General features: G+C 45.8%; 1 protein-coding gene across 3 annotated transcripts in view; it reads left to right on the top strand.

Moving 5' to 3' along the window:
* The window catches only part of LOC147431914 (uncharacterized), a 66,375-nt gene that overhangs the window by 9,341 nt on the left and 37,078 nt on the right, over window positions 1–19,956 (top strand). For all 3 annotated transcript variants that reach the window (XM_086494361.1, XM_086494362.1, XM_086494363.1), the window contains exons 2-3: window positions 5,259–5,413; window positions 5,508–6,236. In XM_086494361.1, the coding sequence (XP_086350487.1) occupies window positions 5,259–5,413; window positions 5,508–6,236 (884 nt within the window). The remainder of the gene's footprint in view (window positions 1–5,258; window positions 5,414–5,507; window positions 6,237–19,956) is intronic.

Here is a 19,956-nt window from a genome sequence, read left to right as displayed (position 1 = left end):
GACTTTGCGTCTAGATGCTCTGAGTTGTGAGAGGCCTGCTCACTTATTTAAAGTTACAAGGGATGCCAAAAGCAGAGCCCCAAAAGCTGAAACTCAAAAGCCCATAAATAAAGCAAAGGCTCTTTCTCTCTCTTGTTTATAAAGCAAGTTCCGAAAAGTTTTCCAATCAAAAGCTTTTAAAATAAAGCAGAAGCTTTTTCTCTCTCATTCTTCTATGCTTTTATAAAATAATAGCAAAAGCTTCTCTCTCTCTCTCATCTCTGCGTTGAGTAAAAGCAAAAGCCAAAAGGCTGTCCAAAACTGTTGCTGCTTTAATTCCCAGCACTGGTGTCCGTACACAGTGCCACGTGTCAGCGTGAGATGCGCCGTAAATCACGGAAGCTGCCATGTCAGCAAATCTGCGTCGTTTCGGAAGCCACGTCAGTATTTAGGGTTTTGGGTTTTTGCAGAATTAGGGTTTCTGATTTTAGGGTTAGGGTTTCAGCAAAATTAGGGTTTTTGATTTTAGGGTTAGGGTTTCCTGCAGAGTAGACAACCATGTCATCACTTTGTGACACACGCCACGCCATCACTTTATGCCCGCAAAACAATCAAAGGCAGAAACTTTCATCAGTAGCCACTGACACTATGTATCCATACACCAGATTCCACAAATCCAGCACTTCTACAAAGACATCACTCATTGATCAGTAACATATTGTCGAGGGTCTCAGATACAAATCATGATCAGTGTAACCTATTTAGCAATCACACCTAGACCGGGTTGATCTTTTCACGGATGTCTTGATCTACTAAATGAGTCTAAATCTTGTTACTATCAGATTCTGTCACAAATGGATGACGTGGCATGTCTATAAGTTGTCCCAACCTATAGGTTAAGAGTATTCTTTATTCAGGGAGAATTCTTATACAAGCACGAGAACCCGAGGAAACCCCTCCGTTCTGTAGTCTTAGACTCGAAGGTCGTGCTTTCCCGTAAAGGGCTTGGGCGCAAGGCCGTTCCTTCCCGTAAGGGACTTAGGCGCGAAGCCTTACTTTGCCGTAAGGGACTTCGGCGTAAAGCCGTACTTTCCCGTGTAGGTCTTTCCCGTAAGACTGTAGATTCTTGCAAAACAAACCACACAAAGCAATAGTTCTCAATGCGTATCAACACCTTATACCTGTCGCTCCTTGCTCGGAAAAGCGACCTCCGTACTTAGTCGTCACACGAACACTTGCCGTTTCCGTCGCCAACCTCTGCTCCAGAATCCCAACGCTAGCACTTTCTGCTGCTCCTGGCCTCTCCAAAAACTGAACGCTTGCTGCCCTTTTATAGGCCCTGGCACCCGACGGGAATAGCAACCGAAAAGGCAGAGCCTTGCCCCTAGAGAGAGGAGAGAGAAGAATCGCTGATTCTGGCGCTTTCTGGAGAGAGGAGAGAGAGAGATCGTAGATTTCAACCCCCTGCGTAGCTTTTAGCGCTGGCTTTTTTTTAATAAGAGCCTTGCTTTTTCTTATTAATAAAAGGGCTGGTCACTTCAAAGTGACCAGCCACTTTATAAAATACAGTGTGAACCTGTTCAAACTTTAAAAACTCACTTAGTCAATGAAAACAATGCTACACAAACACATTCCAGGCGTCCCCGGGTGCAGGACACGACACAGATGCACATGACACCTATTCTCGATTATGTGGAAAAGACCCTCACTTTTGACCATGGGGGTAAGAAAATAAAGATTCATGCTGATGCAGGAGATTGGCAGTTCCCAATTGTAAGCCATATCTCCATTAAGAAAGAAATGAAGAAGTGTGTTTCTGCTTACTTGATTTTTGCACGTGAGAAGGATAAAACTAGTAGGGACTCTCTCTCTAGTCTGGAAATTAAGCGTCTTCAATTTATTGAACAGTACAAAGATTGTTTCACGGAAACACTACCTGATGAACTCCCTCCGGTACGCCCGGAAGATCACCGCATAGATTTCATACCGGGTTGCTCGCCTCCCAATCAACCCCCTTATCGGGTAAGTCTTGCTCAGCAAGAGGAAATTTTGAAGCAAGTCAACGAGCTTCTAGAGAAAGGGTTAGTACGGCCAAGTGCTTCACCCTATTGCTCTCCAGTTCTACTGGTGCAGAAGAAAGAGGGCATGTTTCGAATGTGCATAGACTATAGGTCTTTAAACAAGATCACGGTCAAGAATCGCTTTCCGATCCCTCGGATTGATGATATACTTGATAAGTTACAGGGTGCAAGTGTCTTTAGTCGCATAGACTTAAAGAGTGGGTATCTTCAGATACGGATCGCCCTTGAGGATGTCCATAAGACTGCTTTCCGCACAACCTTTGGACTATATGAATTTTTGGTAATGCCTTTCGGCTTGACCAATGCTCCTGCGACGTTCAATCGCATGATGGACCGCATTTTCAGCCCGTATCGAGCTTTTACGGGAGTATTCTTTGTTGCATGTGAATGCAAAGAAGAGGGAGTTCTTTCTCTGAGAGATACACTATCTCGGCCATATAGTCTCTCACAATCAAGTGAGTATGGATCCTGCCAAGATCCGAGTGGTAGAAGATTGGCCTATTCCCACTACGGTACATGATGTACGTAGCTTCTTGGGATTATGTTCGTATTATCGAAGGTTTGTCCGAGGATTTGCTCATGTAGCAGGACCACTTCATGATTTGACAAAGAAGAAGATTCCTTTCAGATGGGGATCGAGACAACAAGGAGCTTTTGATCGGCTCAAGTACTTGCTAAGCCATGGACCTATTTTGATAGTGCCTGACTTAAGGAAACCATTTGAGGTTCACTGCGATGCTTCAGGCGATTGCATCGGAGCAGTGTCAAACCAAGAAGGCCATGCAGTGGCCTACGAAAGCAGACGGCTTAAGGATGCAGAGTTGCATGCATCAATCTACGAAAAGGAACTCACGGCTGTGATTCATGCCTTATCCAACTGGAAGCACTATCTTCTAGGAGCGGATTTTGTGATCAAGACTGATCACGAGAGTTTGCGGTATTTTCTTACGCAGAGGAAACTATCTGAGAAGCAGATGAGATGGGCCAACTTTTTGTCTATGTCTCACTTTCAGATCCTTCACACTGCTGGGAGTAAGAATGTGGTCGCAGACGCATTGTCTAGACGGCCAAGGGTGAACGCTATCACTTCGGTGTATCACCAAGAATTAGAAGCACTACCGGATTTGTATCCGAATGACCCAGACTTCTCCACCATTTGGGGAAAGCTACATTGTGGAGAGAATGAGTTTCCCTATTCCATTCGGGACGGTTATCTCTACCACCATCAGGCCATATGTGTGGCAGAACCATTAAGAAAGAAGATAATGGATGAAGCACACGCTTCGCCTTATGCGGGTCATCGGGGTATTCTCCCTACGACCTTAGCAATGGAAAGATATTTCTGGTAAGAAATTAACGTTGAAAACTCACTCAAATCAAAGAATTGATCAAATTTTGGGGCTTTCTATCTTTTTGAGATCAAAATTCAAAAAAAAGTGGGGTATTGGGATCTACAGGGCATAGACAACCAGTTGACCAAATTTCATGTTCAGATGTGGTCAAACATGGATCGTGATCCATGTACCTTTTCATCACTTGGGGCTGAGATTTGACTAGTGGGTAGTTGATACCATTTGAAACAACTTTCCCAAAAGGTTAAAAAAGAAAAAAAGCAAAAATTTGGTCAAAATAGCCAAACATCAGAAACTAGTCAAAAACCGCAAGGCAGACATAAAAATTTGCTTTTGACCGACAAAAAGTTGCTCAAATCCAAAAGTAAGTGGAGGAGTAGACTACTGACACCGCAAGTAATAAGCAGGCCAAATTTGGTGTCTAGACTTGATGGAACATGGATCGCGATCCATGTATCTCATCAAGGTTTTAGGTTGAGATTTGAGCAGTAGGTAGCTGAGACATAGACAAACACTTTTACCATTGTAGTGCATCAGAGACACAAGTGAGTTCAGCGTAGACTTGGATGTGACATTTGAAGTCCCGTGCGGACCAAGATGTGTCAGTTGAATAATTAATGCCATCTGAGATCAAGTGTGGATCAGGATGTGTAGGATTGCATGCTTTGTGTCAAGAAATGTGGATGGTAGAAAATGTTTGGATGATCTTGGTTTTGAGGGGTGCAATTGAGGGTTGTATGTCACAAATCGGTAACGTGGCAGAAGGCCCATCTGTACGGAATAGACCCAAGAGCAAAGAGTAGGAGATCTCAGATTAATGATGTGGCTTGCTGACATGGCAGCACATACACACTGATGATGTGGCAGCTGACATGTAACCTGTACTGCTATGCTAATGTTGTATCCTACTACGCATCCTTTTTTGTTTAAAGTTGAGTACCTCTTTTAAGCCAAGTAAGTTGCGTCAACTTATTTTACACATACCTTTTCTAAAAACATTTTTAAGTTAATAATGTTTTGTTTTATCTAGTTTTGTTTCGTAGCAAACAAAGTGATTTAGTTTGTTTTGTTTGTTTGTTTTTGTTTTTCTTTTCTTTTCTTGGTTCCTTGCTTTTATAGTTTTATGAGTGCTTTATTCCCTCTTATAATTCGTGAGTTCAGACTTATGAAGGTATATCCTACTACGCATGTTGACGTGGAGGTTTCTACGCAAGCTTTACTTGCAGATTCCCTGCGTGGATTATTTGGGTCAACTATTTCCGGGGCCAAGTTGTAAATAGCAGATTGCTTTTGAATGCCTTTGGCCCTTTGGCCTATGAATTTAAGGCTAGGGTGCTAGTTGGGACCTTAGGTCATGTGAATGGCTCGCAGAACAATCGTAACAGCGATTGTTCACCATCATAAAAAGAAGTATCACAAGGGCTGCCTGTTGAGGGGAGGGAATTCATCCCCCCTGTTTTTGGCTTGTGTTATTTCAAATTCTACCGTTTCAGTTCAGCGTTGGTGGTGTTGGTGTGATTCACCGCCTGTTCAAGTGGCCAGCTGGTTTCACTTGTTCTGTTCCTTAATGTTCTCTTGGTGCTTTTTTAGGCAGAATGTGTTGTCTGTGCACAGTGTATTTCTGATTGACAATGTTAACATGAAGGTTGCGATTGGGTCAGACTGTTGATTTCCAGCATCAGTCCCAAGTTGTTCTGCTTTTAGAGGGACTTGTGTTGATCTAAGCTCTAGGACAATTCACACATCGATAATATTTTAATTTTTGAAAATATTTGTTTTTGTCAGCTCTATGACTGTGGCTTGAATAACTGAACTGTGCATAATGAAGACGTTTTTCCTTGACTAGGTTCAAATCCAGGTGATAACTACAGCTTAAGCATACTCATAAATACGGAGTCTTCTTCCAACCCCACTTGTCAATGCTCCTGTCCTGCAGCTCCTAAAGCTAAAGGGAACTTGTGCAAACATGTAGTTGCTCTCCTACTCCTGCGCAGTAAAGAAGTTAGTAGATTTGTGAGGCTTCATATGTCAGAGCTGTTGATTTTTCCTTTTAGTTTTTGGGCTTTAAATTCTCCATATTTTCTTGATTGTGCAGTTGGCAAAGGTAGCAAAAGATCAGGCTAATGCAGCAGTTCTCTCAGAATTCAAGTTAGCAGAGGATCAATTGTTTGAAGGCAGACAGAGTGAGCTTGTTCTCTCAGATAGTCAAGCTACAGAAGTCTTTGTTCCTTCAGATAACAAGGTTGACAATGACATTTCTACGACGGCCTCTTCAGTTTCACCAGTCATAAACAACAAACAGAGAAGAGTGCTGCCTTCTTGGATTTCAGAAGGATATTGTGCTCCAAAAAAGGACGTCAAAGAAACAAAGGTAGCTAGAAAGGCTGGTGGCAAAAAGGATGCAGTTATCAACGAAGAGGGGAGAGCATGCACTGTTGTTGGTGGCAATGAAATTTCACAAATTGAACAAGGTAAAGGAAAGAGCATGGTGCTCAAGGAAGGAGGTACAACAAAATCTGTTGTGAGGAAACGAAAGGATACTAAAGGAGAAAGAGTACAAGATACAGGATTCGAAGCTGAAGAAACACCTGGAGTTGAACAGAAAACGTCCTCAAGAGCAGCTAGAGGGAACACACATAAAATTGCAACTACTTCTGTCAAAAACGGTTCTCTCCCTGGTCAGAAGAGACGGCGAAGAGGAGCATATGTTGAGAGTGACTTATCAGAAGAAGAGAATCCGGCAGTTCTTGATGATGAGTGTTCTTTTGAAGCAAAAAAAGATTTAGCTTTGACGACCGAAGACCTTGTCAATTTAGCTACTGAGGTAGGTCATACTTGCGATTATATTGTTATTTATGCCTGGTCTAGAATATAAGGTTTTCCGGAACTAAACATGATCAATTTGCATTTTATGGCTTGACTATGTGGGATTTCCTATCTTTTTTTGAGGATTATCAGAATATTGAGTTAGTTCTTCTTTGTGATTTTTACACAAGGGGTCCCCAACTAGCATGCCTCTAAAAGAAATGGGTCTTGTACGCCTATTGCTAAGAAGACAATATGTTGCCAGAGTGTCTAATCACTGTTTTAGAGGGAAGGGTTGTACTTTGCCTAAGGGGCCTGTGCTTAGCACGCAGAAGGCTAACACTCTCTAGTCAGTTGTTGTTGCTAAATGGACTATTTTCTTATTTTTCCGAGTAATTTCTTTTTTATTGAAACTAGGATATTTAAAATGTGTGCACTTGAACAATAAAGTTAGAAATTCTAGATCTACGGGAATTATTAAAATCCATCAGGAACAGACAACTCTGATGTGTCATACGATGGGTGACATTAAGCATCGCGAAGGGGTTGTACCGTTAGTTTGGTAGAAGAGATTGGGAAATGGATATGCCTGATGCGTCACGTGATGGGTGATGGGAGTATCAGAAAGGAATATTCCGTTGGTTTGGCAGGAAACCTGAAGCGGAAAAGGAGTATGCGTAAAGACGCAAGCACAAGAATAAAGATGGGTTCTAAGAAGCTTTTTCTGAAAAGCGGAATATTTTTAAGCGTTTTCGGGGAAGAGCAGATGATCTCCCGCAAGGAATCTGTGTTTGTATTGCATCTGTGCCTGAGAACTTTATCTGGGGACACCTGGAATGTGATTGCATAGCATAAATTTCAGCTTACTGAGTTTTATGGAGTTTTATCTATGTTTACATTTTTTTAATAAAAGTGACTAGCTGTCTATATAAATAAAAGCAAGAACTAATAAAATAACCAGCGTTGGTTGCATCTCTCTCTCTCTCTCTCTCTCTCTCTCTCTCTCTCTCTCTCTCTCTCAGCGTTGCCAAAACTAGCCCGTAGCCTCTTTCCTCTCTAGCGCTACTGCTTCCCTATTCCAGCTGGCTCCGCACCGCCTATTCCTGCTGGGTGCGGGAGCCTATAAAAGCAACCCGCCTCGTCTCTCAATTTGGCAGAAGTGCCAGCGCTAGCGGCAAGAGTTTACGTGGCGGAGAACTTGCAAGCGATCGAGTGAAGCCAGTACACAAGATTCCGTACTCGGAGCAACAGGTATCAATCATGAATTCGCCGTATGAGTTGTTATTTCGTGTTTGTGCTTTTGCATGTGCTTCATCACAGAGAAGAAGCAATAAGGCCTTGGAACGGAATCAAGAACGGTTTGTAGAGCTTTTTTGTTTTGGGAACAGACGGAAATCGAATTGAGAGCTTGTCCCTCGAGAATTTCCCGCAAGGGAAGGAACCGACCTTCGAGTCGGAAGATCTAGAATGGAGGGGTCACTCCGGTTCTTGTGCTTGTAAAAAGATTCTCCCTAATAAAGATTCTCTTTAAGGGGGGGGACCAGCCCATCTTCTGGTTCCAAATACTGTGTCGATCTTCTCCCACATCTCTTTTGAGTTGAAAGATTATTTATTTTCAGCTTGTTGAATATCCGTGTGCGCTCCCGTTTGTGACAATGGTATTAGAGCTCGGATTCCTCTCTTTCTGTGCAAAGGAGAACAATTCCGACAAGGAACGGGAAGAACCATGATGAGCCATGGAAGAACCGTTGAAGACGAACTCTAGCAAGTGCGAGCTCAACTCGCGGAATTGTAGCAGCTTATTTCATTGTGGGCCGTCCAAAAGGTTTTGGATAGAATCAAGAAGCCGCAAGAAACAGATGTCGATGGGTGTCAGAAATATCCTGCTTGTGGGAGCAACCCGCAAGAGGATGGTGGGAAAAGAGGTGTCGAAGCGCACTAGGGATCTCCGGATCAGGACAAACGGCCTTCTAAGAGCAAGGGCCAGGAAAAAGAACTTTTTTTTCTTAAGGAAAGCAAGGATGTCTCTATCTCTTCTCCATCATACTCTCCTGACTATACTACTACATCTACTTCTCATACAGTATCTAAATCTTCTCCAAAGAAGAAAACTCATACTACTTCCCTACGTAATACTAAAGAAAAGCCCCAGTTCAAGAAGGATAACCGCATGCATCATCGCAAGATGCGGGTTTTCAAATCCGGTGACAAGGATGTGAAGTTTGACAACTACACAGGATGGAGAGATATCTCCAAGGCAGTGTCTTTCATCAAGCAATTTGAAGTTGCTTTTGCCAATGGAAACTTCACCGAAAAATCCAAGTTGCGTCATGTTGGGATGCATCTCAAGGGGACAGCAAGCAACTGGTGGTTAGCCAAAATTCTGGAAGGTACACAAGCTAGAACGTGGGCTCAATTCAATTCTATGAACAATTTCTTCCGCCTGATTTTGAGAAGGACATTCGGAAGGCATGGGACTGGCTCGCCCAGAAGAAACATGAGAAAGTCACGGCTTATGTTGACAAGTTTTGGTCGGTTCTTCTGAAAGTTATGCCTTTCATGAAGATTTCCGGCGAGGAAAAGATGCAAAGTTCGAAGGAGGCCTTCAACCACCGTTTGAAAAAGCAAGAATGTGAACCCACACGACACCCTTCAGGGGATGATGGAAACGACAATTATTGCCGAGGATCTACATTTCACTGGTACCCCTAGACGGATGGAACATAGCACGTACCGTGCAAGGCAAAGAGCGGTTTATGATGACCAAGGCAACCAAGGCAAAAAGCGTCCCCTAGAGGACCCGGGTCAGCCTAAGAAGCCAGGGAAACGGCTCAAGTAGCTCACATAGAACCAAGTATAGACCTTCAAAGAATAAGGAAGGTGCTTCTGCTGTGGTAAGAAAGGACACATAAAGCCTGACTGCCTTGTTCGGCAGCAACGGCAAGAACAAGTATCTCCGAAGAAGGTACAATCGAAGAAGGAACCTGAATTCCATTCTTAATGTGTAAGGGAATACAGAAATCGAAAAAGGGAAGCGTCAGCTCCTTAAAGGCTGGGGACCCGTGAATAACCAGCGGGTGTTGATCCTTTATGACTCTGGATTGACGGACAACTTCATCTCATTGGAAACTGCAAAACGCTTGGGCCTCACATTGGCTCAGCTTGGAAATCCGGTCACTTCTGGACCGCCATTCGAGGGGTTGACCAGCAATGCAACTCCCATGCAAGGACAACTCAATCTTCGGATTGGCGAGTACAAGGACCGCGAATGCTTTTTGATGGCACTTATCAAGGGATGTGATATCATCTTGGGTATGCCATGGCACTACCATATGCAACCGATTCCAGATTATGTAGAAAAGACCCTCGCCTTTGAGCATGAGGGCAAGAACATCAAAATTTTTGCTAATGCAGTGGATTGGCTATTCCTTATTGTAAGCCATATCTCCATTAAAAAGGAAATAAAGACGCGTGTTTCTACTTACTTGATTTTTGCATGAAAAAGAGATAAAACTAATGAGGGTTCGCTCTCTAGTTTGGAAATTAAACGTTTTCAATTTCTTGAAAAGTATAAAGATTGTTTCATCGATACTCTGCCGGACAAGTTACCTCCGGAACATCCGGGAGATCATCACATTGATTATCGGGTAGCTCTCCCCCAAACCAACCCCCTTACCGGGTTAGTCTTGCTCAGCAAGAGGAAATTTTGAAGCAAGTCACCGAGCTCTGGAAAAAGGTCTAGTACGACCAAGTACATCGCCTTACTGTTCTCGAGTTCTATTGGTGCAGAAGAAAGACGGCACGTTTCGAATATGCATAGATTACCGATCTCTAACCAAGATCACTATCAAGAATCGCTTTCCAATTCTTCGGATTGATGATATTCTCGATAAATTGCAGGGAGCAAGCATCTTTTGTCCCATTGACTTAAAGAGCGGGTATCATCAGATATGCCTAGCCCCTGAGGATGTCCATAAGATCGCCTTTCGCAAAACCTTTGGACTTCATGAATTTTTGGTAATGCCTTTCGGCTTGACCAATGCTCCTGCCACATTCAATCGAATGATGGATTGAATTTTCAGCCCACACGGAGCTTTTTAAGGAGTGTTCTTTGATGACATACTCGTCTTTTCGATGACTGAGGAGGAATATCGGAAGCACTTGGACATAGTGTTTCAGGAATTGCGAAAGCATGAGTTGCATGTGAATGCAAAGAAGAGTGAGTTCTTTCTCATTGAGATACACTATCTTGGCCATATAGTCTCACACAACCAAGTGAGTATGGATCCCGCAAAGATCGAGGTTGTACAAGATTGGCCAACTCCCACAACGGTACATGATGTATGTAGCTTTTATGGATTGTGTTCTACTATTGGAGGTTTATCTGAGGCTTTGTTCAAGTAGGAGGACCACTCCATGACCTAACAAGGAAGAAGATCCCTTTGAAATGGGGATCGAGACAACAAGGTGCCTTTGATAGGCTAAAGTATCTATTAAGCCATGGACCTATTTTGAGAGTGCCAGACTTAAGGTAACCATTTGAGGTTCATTGTGATGCTTCAGGTGATTGCATCGGTGCACTGCTTAACCAAGAAGCCCACGCAGTGGTTTATGAAAGTAGACGGCTTAAGGATGCAGAATTACATGCCTCGATCTACGAGAAGGAACTTATGGCTATGATTGACGCCTTGTCTACTCAGAAGCACTTCCTTCTAGGAGTGGATTTTGTGATTAAAACCGATACCAGAGTTTGCGGTATTTTCTTATGCAATGGAAATTATCTGAGAAGCAGATGAGATGGGCCAACTTTTTGTCCATGTTTCACTTCCAGATCCTTCATACGGCTGGGAGTAAGAATGTGGCTGCAGACGCATTATCTTGACGGCCTAGGGTGAATGTAGTCACTTCTGTATATCACCAAGAATTGGAAACTCTTTCAGATTTGTATCCGAATGACTCAGACTTGTCCTCTATTTGGAGTAAGTGGCAGAACGGAGAGAATGAATATCCCTATTCCATTCGGAATGGTTACCTCTATCACCACCAAGAAATTTGCGGGGTGGAAACACTGAGGAAGAAAATCATGGAAGAAGCACATGCTTTGCCGGGTCATTAGGGAATTCTCCCTACAACTTTAGCATTGGAAAGATATTTCTTTTGGCCAAGCCTTAAAGCAGACATTGATCGATATGTCAGGGAATTGTTTGGTTTGCCAAAAGATAAAGTACGATCGGCATAAGACGCTTGGGTTACTCCAACCTTTCCCTGTGCCTGATCGACCCTTGGAGAGTATTGCCATGGATTTTTTTTATGGATCTTCCAAAGACTCAGATTGGAAATAATGCGATCTGGACCATTGTGGATAGATTTAGCAAACAAGCTCACTTTATTCTAGTCAAGAAAATGATCAAAGCGGTAAAGGCTTAGACTGGCGCTCGTTGTTGCTGCCTGCACCCCCCCTCGCCATCGCTGCCCTCCCTGCCCTCGCGTAGCCTCTTCCAGCCCCACCTCCTACGTGCAGCCATTCAGCCCGCCCCAACGTGCTGTGTCGTGCGCGTAACCCCCCGCCAGCCCTCAACGTGCTGTCCCCCTCCTAGCATCTGCATGTTGCTCTCTCGCCCGAAACCTGCCTGCTGCCCCCTGCTCGCTCTCTGCTCACTGCTGCCCTTTGCCCCCTGTTTCACCTCATTGCCCGCCCGCCCCGCCTCTGTTGTGGTGGGTTGTTTACAGCCTATCGGCGACGGTCTCGACACACTCGCCAGGCCTCACTTTGCTTCGCCTCGACAATGAAGTTTCTTTGACATTACCTGTCGAAGCTTCTCAGAGGGTTGTCTTCGCTCCGCCCCTTTCCATCACAACAACAGACACAGATGGAGGCTCATGCTCCATCGTAGAGAGACTCTCAAGAAGCCTCCTCGCCCGATCTTGTTGAGCCTACCATCTGACTTGCTCTTTCGTCGACATAGCAAGCGAGCCTTGCAGCAGAGGTGGATCACCTCCAGGCGACCTCCGTCATCTGTAAGATCATTAGCACCCGCCCTAGCAGAGGAGAGGTGCGTGATCTCCTCCAAGCCCGTCTTTTAGCAGAGGTTGGCAAGATCCTCGACGTCCAACTTCTCGGACGTGGCTATTACCAGATAGAGTTTGAGACACCCAAGTTGGCGTCCAAGGTCATTGCGATGAGGACATTCGAGCAGTCCGAGCTCATTTTCAACCGTGCTGCAATGGTTTCGATCCAGCTACTACTGACGTTCTTGTCGAAGAGGTAGACCTTCCCATCTCAGTCTGCTTCCCTGGCCCGAGGAGGGAGTACCTTCCGCTCCTATCTAGGATAAGCTCACAGATTGGGATTGTTCTGGAGACACCTCGCATGGTAGCCTCTGTAGCTGCCAAGGCAGCTAGCATCCCCACAAAACGTCTTCTGGTTCGGGACACCCACATCCTCCCGAAGGTCATTCTACTACCTTAGGTGAGCGGTGGTTGGCTCCGCCAGACCGTGGAGTATTGGGGCCTCTCGAATCACTGTTTCATTTGTCGTCAGATGGACTATCTTGCGAAGGCCTGTCCATGGAGGAGGCCTCGTCTTTCACCTGAGGCTCAAGCTTAGGTTGAAGCTCAGGCTAAGCCCTAGCCTCCTAGGGTTGGCCAGCAGCAGACGGAGTCATAGGGTACTCAGGCAGACTTACCCTCCGAGCCTGGGGCTCAAGCACAGGAGGGATAGCAATAGGTTCGTGGTCGTTGTCGACAGGGGCCACTACGTCAGCCTGACCCTTCGGGTGGTCGCCAGGCTCCAGGTTGGCAGCAGTGGTTTCCCATAGGGAACCGTTTCGACCCTCTTCAGCAGTACGAGGTCCCAACTCCACCCTCCACCTTAGCCTCACCTTTGACAGCCCCTCTTCCTCCCGAGTTCTCCTGCGCCCCTTCCCCCTCCTCGCCTCGCCCCTCTTCTTCTGCTACATCCCGCCCCTCCACTCCTCCATCTCCCACTAGCCCCCCTGCTTCCACATCCCCCCTTCGTTCCTACCTCGCCCCCCTTCGTTCCTACCTCGCAGCCGACACATGGGGTAGGACCTTCCTCGGCTGCTAGAAGATCTCTTCGTAGCGCTTTTGCCATGAGTCGATTACCGAGAAGAGGGATAGCCCTTCTTGCGTACCCCCCTTCTGGTGCAGACCTCTCCCTTTGCAGCAGTTCCTCGGGGACTGACGAGTTTCGACATTCGTCGCAAGTGGGATTTCTTTATCTACGACTTCACGCGGTTTCTCGACGACCCTTCACCAGACTTTGAGGCAACTTGTTTCAGAGTTCATGTACTGTTCCTTGCAGTTAGAGGGATAGAGGCCGTGGACTCAGCGATTGGCCTCTCTTTTCCCCTATGTGGCAGGGACCAGTCTGAGTGGACTCTGGACTTAGTGATGGAGTGGTTGCAGGCACAGGCCCTCGAGTTCTTTCACCACATGGGAGACCTGTGGGTTGCAGACCTAGTACAGACTTTGTGGCTGCTGGCCAAGTTCTCAGTGACACCTCCAGACTCGGCAGGATGTAGACACATTGTGGTACACTTCTTTGCTGACACGCATAGCCCATCATGCTATGTATACATACATGAGGACTCTTGGACAGAGGAGGTTGACCGTTGCCCTCATAGTTACGCAGAACGGGAACGACGACGGGATCCTGGCGGAACGGGGGAACGGGGAGGGGTCCGGAACGGGAACGGTGCAGAACGGGAGGCATAAAAACACCCAAATAATGCAATTCTAAGCTCTGTGTGATTGAATAGAAGTAGTATCAGAGTCCTTTGACTCTTAACACTCAAAAAACACTTGATTTGAAGACCATTCAGCCTTATTATGGCAAACGTGTGTCGTGTAGACTTGAGAGCTTGAGAGGGGGAGAGGGAAGGGGGGGGGGGAGAGAGCTTGAAACTTGAGAGAGAGAGAGGGAGAGAGCTTGAGAGAGAGGGGGAGAGCTTTTAGCCTTGTAGACTCTAGAGTCTAGACTTGAAAGCTTGAAAGAGGCTAGAGCTTGAGAGTCGAGACTCGAGAGGGTAGAGCTTTAGCTTTGGCCCTTGAAAGCTTGTGTGCATTGTGAAGGTAAGGGGCAAGGGAAGGGACATTTAACAAGGGGAAGACTCACAAGACAAATCACCAAAATCTGAAAATCTACCCATTCCCAGCCGTTCTGAGCGATCGTTCTAGTATCAAAAGCCTTTGCGGAATGTCTAGCCGTTCTGGGCCGTTCCGGACCATGTTACATGTATCCTCCTCGGAACGCCGTTCCGGCGTTCCATGCCCACGGGGTGGCGTTCCCCGATAACTATGGTTGCCTTGCACACGGCACGCTCTTCTTGGGCATGGGCTAGATAGTCTTTACAGTCACGCCTATCTTGGGGACGCTTGGATGTGGATTACTCCATCCAAGCCAGCCTCGAAGATAGCGCGGTTAGCTGCTGTCGCAGCATCAGTTCTCTCTTGTTCCCCATGAGGATTGTCTCATGGAATGTGCAGGGATTAGGTGGACCCCAGTTTCAGCGCCAACGGGGTCGATTGCATCAGGAGCAACGGGGTCGATTGCATGAGGAGCTTTAGCGCTGCCTTGTGGGTGGAGAGATTGACCTTCTTATGTTGCAGGAGCATCATCTTTGTGAGAGCTGCATACAACGATGTGGTCGGCTGCATTTGGACCGGGGGGTATCCAGGGAGGGGTATGTATGACTATTTCGGACTCTTGAAGGCAGGCCATTGTGGGTAGACGTATTATTGTGCCTGGCAGGGCTTAGTGGATTACTATGGAGTTCAGGGTTGCCTCTTGGGCTTCCTGAATATCTATGCACCCAATGTGGCAAGTGTATGTGCAGAGTTTTGGTCTCACATTGTAGAGTCTCTGTTGCATACAGAGCAATGGTGCATTGGGGGTGACTTCAATATGCTGGAGGATCCCTCTGATAGGATTGGAGGTAGCCATGCTACTATGCATGGAGTTGAGTTGGCAGCCTGGGAGAGGCTATGCATGACTTTAAGAGTTTCAGATGTTTGGTAGCACTCTGGCTTTGTGAGGCCCCCAGACAGCTTGGCCTTCTCTCGCCCGGACTGAAGAGTGGGAGGAGTGAATCTATCTCTGATAGATCGCTTCTACGTTAGTGACCACATCTGTGACTTGGGTGGGTCAATTTGCATCTTGGCTGGGACATCTTTTTCGGACCATGCACCAGTGATCCTCACGATGACAGATAGACAGAGGAGGGGGATCACGATGCTACGCATCCCTGAGAGGATCTTGTTGGACTCCGAGCTCAGAGAGCGAGTGGTGGCTCTCTTGGACACTGTAAGGTGCAGCGGAAGTGAATGTTGAACTTTGCTGAAGATGAGTGCTCCGAACTGTGCTCAAGGTTCCTTTTACTTAGGGAAGGGAGAGCCTTCCGTCCTTTAATGAGAGAGTGCAAATGATCACAAACAAAGTGGTAGATATTGTGAATGAAGGTGCATGAGACTGAGAGATAAAGAGAGAAGAATATGACACCAGAATGTTGTCAAACCCTCCTCCAAGGGCCCCTTCTCTTGATGGCGAGAGAAGTCTATTCTATTGATTGCAAAATCTGATACAAGATGTTGATGCAAGTTGCGAGGCTATGATGCAAGGGGGATCTAAGTCTGCAGACGTCGGCGACGACGATGGCTGAAAATGCTATGTTCTGGGCTGTTCTTTGTCTGCTGAATTTGCTATATCTCCTGCTGAATCTACTGCTGTAAAAACGCTGAAATGCTGCTGTCCAAAAATGCTGGAGGGCTGGTTGAAAAACGCTGTTATGCTGGGTACAAAAACGCTGAATTTCAGGGATGAAAAACGCTGGTTCAAGGCTTGCAAAAACGATGGATCTGAGGGCTGAAATCGCTGACTGCTGTCTAGGGAAAAGCGCTACTGGTTCATGCTGAAATTGTCGACTCTTCAAGGCTGAAAACGCTGGGCTATGGTGCTGAAAAACGCCAGGCCTATGGGGGTGGTTCTTGCTTGAGAGGGTGCTCCAGAGGGCCTGTTGCATTGGGTGCTTGTTGCTCTCCTTCCTCCTTCTGCCAGATAAGCTTAGCGCTTGGTTTTCTTATATATTACCTTAGGCAAATTGCCCTACCCAGTTCCCAACAAAAGTCACTTAATAAATAAGTGAAAAATGTCCAAATAGGGAAATTAGGATTTCTGCCCTGTAAAATGATCCCGATGGAATTTGATGGTAATGCTGATGATCATGCTGTGTGCAACCAGAGGATATGAATCTAATCTAAGTGTCTGGACATGCACGGTCTGCGAACAGACTCACAAAAGTGCGAGATCACTTCCTATTCTAGATTGACTTGAATGAACTGAACCTTGGTCATGCTGTAGCTTGTCCACGGACACATAGGGTTGGATGTGTCACGTGACATCCCCTCCTTTTCAAAGTGAAGTACTGGTACCGAACTATATGGCGTCGAGGGAGATCGCCAATTGCATCCGGAATCTTGGAAAGGACTCTTCGTAGGCCCACTCTGATGTGTGGGTCATGCGATACTTGAACTTCATAAAGGTCTGCAATGCCTTCTTCTTTGGGCCGCGCCGAAAGCGACACAAAGTCGTCTGTGGCTCCTTCGATGCTTCAACTTCATCTATAGTCATGTGTCTACCTTCTTCAAGAATCTCCGAGGATGAAAATTCCTGAAACCACTTCCAACACAAAAACATGAACATACCCATTCCATGTAAAGTGACTGGAAAAATACTAGTCTTCTTTAAATTCTTTAAAGACTATGCATGCAATGTAGATGAACATAGAGACGGAGTGCCAAACCGTTTATCAAAGACACGCAAACAATGAGGTCAAGTCTTGACTTTCTGATCTAAATCAATCAACTGTGGCAAATCACAATGGAAATGCTGATGCTTGATGCTCAATCTTTCTTGTGCTCTTTCGGATACTGTGTCATGCCAAGGAAGAGACATGGAATGTGAAATCCTTGGGTGCAAACATTTCATCTTTTCATGAGTAATCCGCATATATCCGTGCTCATTCATAAGTGAATCGTGTTCATCGAACAATATGTCATGCCTATGAAAAGGGATCACATACAGACGGTGACTAAAATACAGGAAAGCATCACGAATGAAACACTCGAACAATGCTACCTGACTAATCATTCGTACACATAATACTTCCTGTGGGGGTTCTGTGGACCTAGGCTCCAGAGTCAAGATCGGTTCTTCCTGAGGGGGTTCTTTGGACCTCGACTCGAGAGCCAAGATTAGTGCTTCGTGATCGATCGTCTCTGCAATGAGGTTAGCTTCACTAGAGAAAGTATCAAGTAATAGGGACTTCGACGACGATGACGATGACGATGGTGTCGACGACAACGACGTCAAGGCTAAAAACTGAAAACGCCAGGCTGATCTGGGTCTTCTTCTTCTTGAGAAAACACTAGGGCTCCTGTTGAGGTGCTGCTTGCCTGCTGGGTGCCTGTTGCTCTCCTTCCTCCTCCTGCCAGATAAGCCTAGTGCTTGCTTTTCTTATATATTATCTTAGGCAAATTGCCCTACCCAATTCCCAACAAAAGTCACTTAATAAATAAGTGAAAAATGTCCAAAAATAGGGAAATTAGTTTTTCTGTCCTATAAAATGATCCCGATGGGATCTGATGGTAATGTTGATGATCATGCGGTGTGCAACCTGAGGATATACATCTAATCTAAGTGTCTAGACATGCACGGTCTGCGAACAGACTCACAAAAGTGCCAGATAACTTTCTATTCTACACTGACTTGACTGAACTGAACCTTGGTCATGCTGTAGCTTGTCCATGGACACATAGGGTTGGATGTCTCACGTGACAGACACGCATGACTCCTGTTGACAGAGTGGCCTCTGGACTTGCTCAGCTTAGTCGTTTCTTTCTCCAGGAGTCTACGGCTTGCCTGGCTGCAGCGAGGTAGGACGAGCAGCGTCTTTGATGGGGCGTTGCTTCCTTGCAGAGGATGCAGGAGCAGCACCCAGACAGTCCTTGGTTAGAGGAGCAGTTGCAGCAGGCTCGCCAGGAGCTTGCCAGCATAGAGGAGAGGCGTCATGAGTTTGCTTTTCATCGACAGATATCTCAGTGGACTCAGGTGGGTGACAGGGTGACTGCGTCCTTCTTTGAGGTAGTGGGACCTCGTCATGCGTACACTAGTGTCAGCCAGTTGAGGAGGCCTGACGGGTCAATTGCTTCAGAGCCAGAGGACATGCGTGCAGTTGCTACTGACTTTTACCGTGACCTGCTGTTAGCAGAGCTTGAGTCAGAGTGTTAGGATGTATGTAGAGAGCAGGTTTGGGCACAGATGCCTTGTCTTGTGACTGAGGAGATGCGCCAAAGGCTTGAGTTGCCTCTCCAGCTAGAGGAGCTCCATGCGGCCCACAAAGCATTTCCCCGGGGTAGTTGTCCTGGCGAGGATGGTTTGACTCCCAGTTTTTTCCTGGAGTAATGGGACTTGCTGGGCTCGGACCTTTGCATCGCTTTTCAGTACATCTTGCACATAGGAGAGATGCTTGACAGCATGAGTGAGGGATTGATCTACCTCATTCCCAAGGAGAGTGGCTCCTTGGATGATTCGGCAGTGGCGGCCCATCACCATCCTCAACTAAGCCTTCAAAATTCTAGCCAAGGCTCTGAGTTTGAGGATTCGGCCACATCTAGAGAGCGTTATACATGGGACCCACACAGGTTTTGTCAAGGAGCGCAGTATCCTTGACAACATCTTCACTTTTTGGGAGGCATCTGCCCTCGCGCGCCTCCGAGGTGAGGATTTGGTGATACTTCTTGTCTCCCCTTATGGTTGATGTAGCCCTCTCTAGCAGAGGTGGTTGTAGCTCTATGGGCAATTTTATTAACTAATAGAAGGAACTTTTTCTCGAAAAAAAAAAGAAAACGATCAAAGCGGATCACATGGCTAGGATTTTTCTAGCATAGATCTTTAAGAAACATGGGATGCCCAAGTCTATTGTGAATGATCGGGATCCTCGCATGTCAGGAAACTTTTGGTGTGCCTTGTTTGATAACCTTGGCACAAAGTTGAATTTTTCTTCTGCATATCATCCTCAAACGGATGGGCAAAGTGAGATCGCTAATTCCACAGTATTCGATATGCTGAAATCTTATGTGTCAAAAAGAAAGTCTGATTGGGAGAAGTATTTGCCTCTGTCGAGTACGCGTACAACAATACCGTATATTTGTCTACCGGGAGAGCCCTTTTGAGATTCTTTATGGTAAACCTTTACTTCCACCGATCCTTGTCACTAAGGATAAAATTTTTGCAGCATATGAGTTTGTTCGAGATTTGGGCACGACCTACAAGCAAGTTAAGAGATCAATTTTGTGCTCTCAAGAAAAACATAAGAAAGTTGCGGACAAGCATAGAAATAATCCGGACTTAACAACCGGTCAATTAGTCTTACTCAAGTTTGGGAAGGCAAGACTAAAGAAACAAGCGACTCATAAAGGGAAAGTGGTAAAAGTTTCCAATTATTATTATGGGCCATTTAAGATAATTGACCAAGTGAACGATGTGACGTTCCGATTAGATTTACCATCTAATTGGAAGATCCACAATGCTTTTCGTGTTAGTTTACTCCGGCCATATGTGGGATTGCCTCCAGCTAGCCTATTGCTGAGGAACCTCCTGAGGTTGAGGAAACAGTAGAAATACTCCAACCGGAGTAGATCATATATCATCAAGAGCGACC

Source organism: Adiantum capillus-veneris, chromosome 21 (assembly GCF_014529385.1).
Source record: "Adiantum capillus-veneris isolate H3 chromosome 21, ASM1452938v2, whole genome shotgun sequence".
Taxonomy (NCBI): domain Eukaryota; kingdom Viridiplantae; phylum Streptophyta; class Polypodiopsida; order Polypodiales; family Pteridaceae; genus Adiantum; species Adiantum capillus-veneris.
This window is presented reverse-complemented; position numbering and strand designations above follow the sequence as displayed.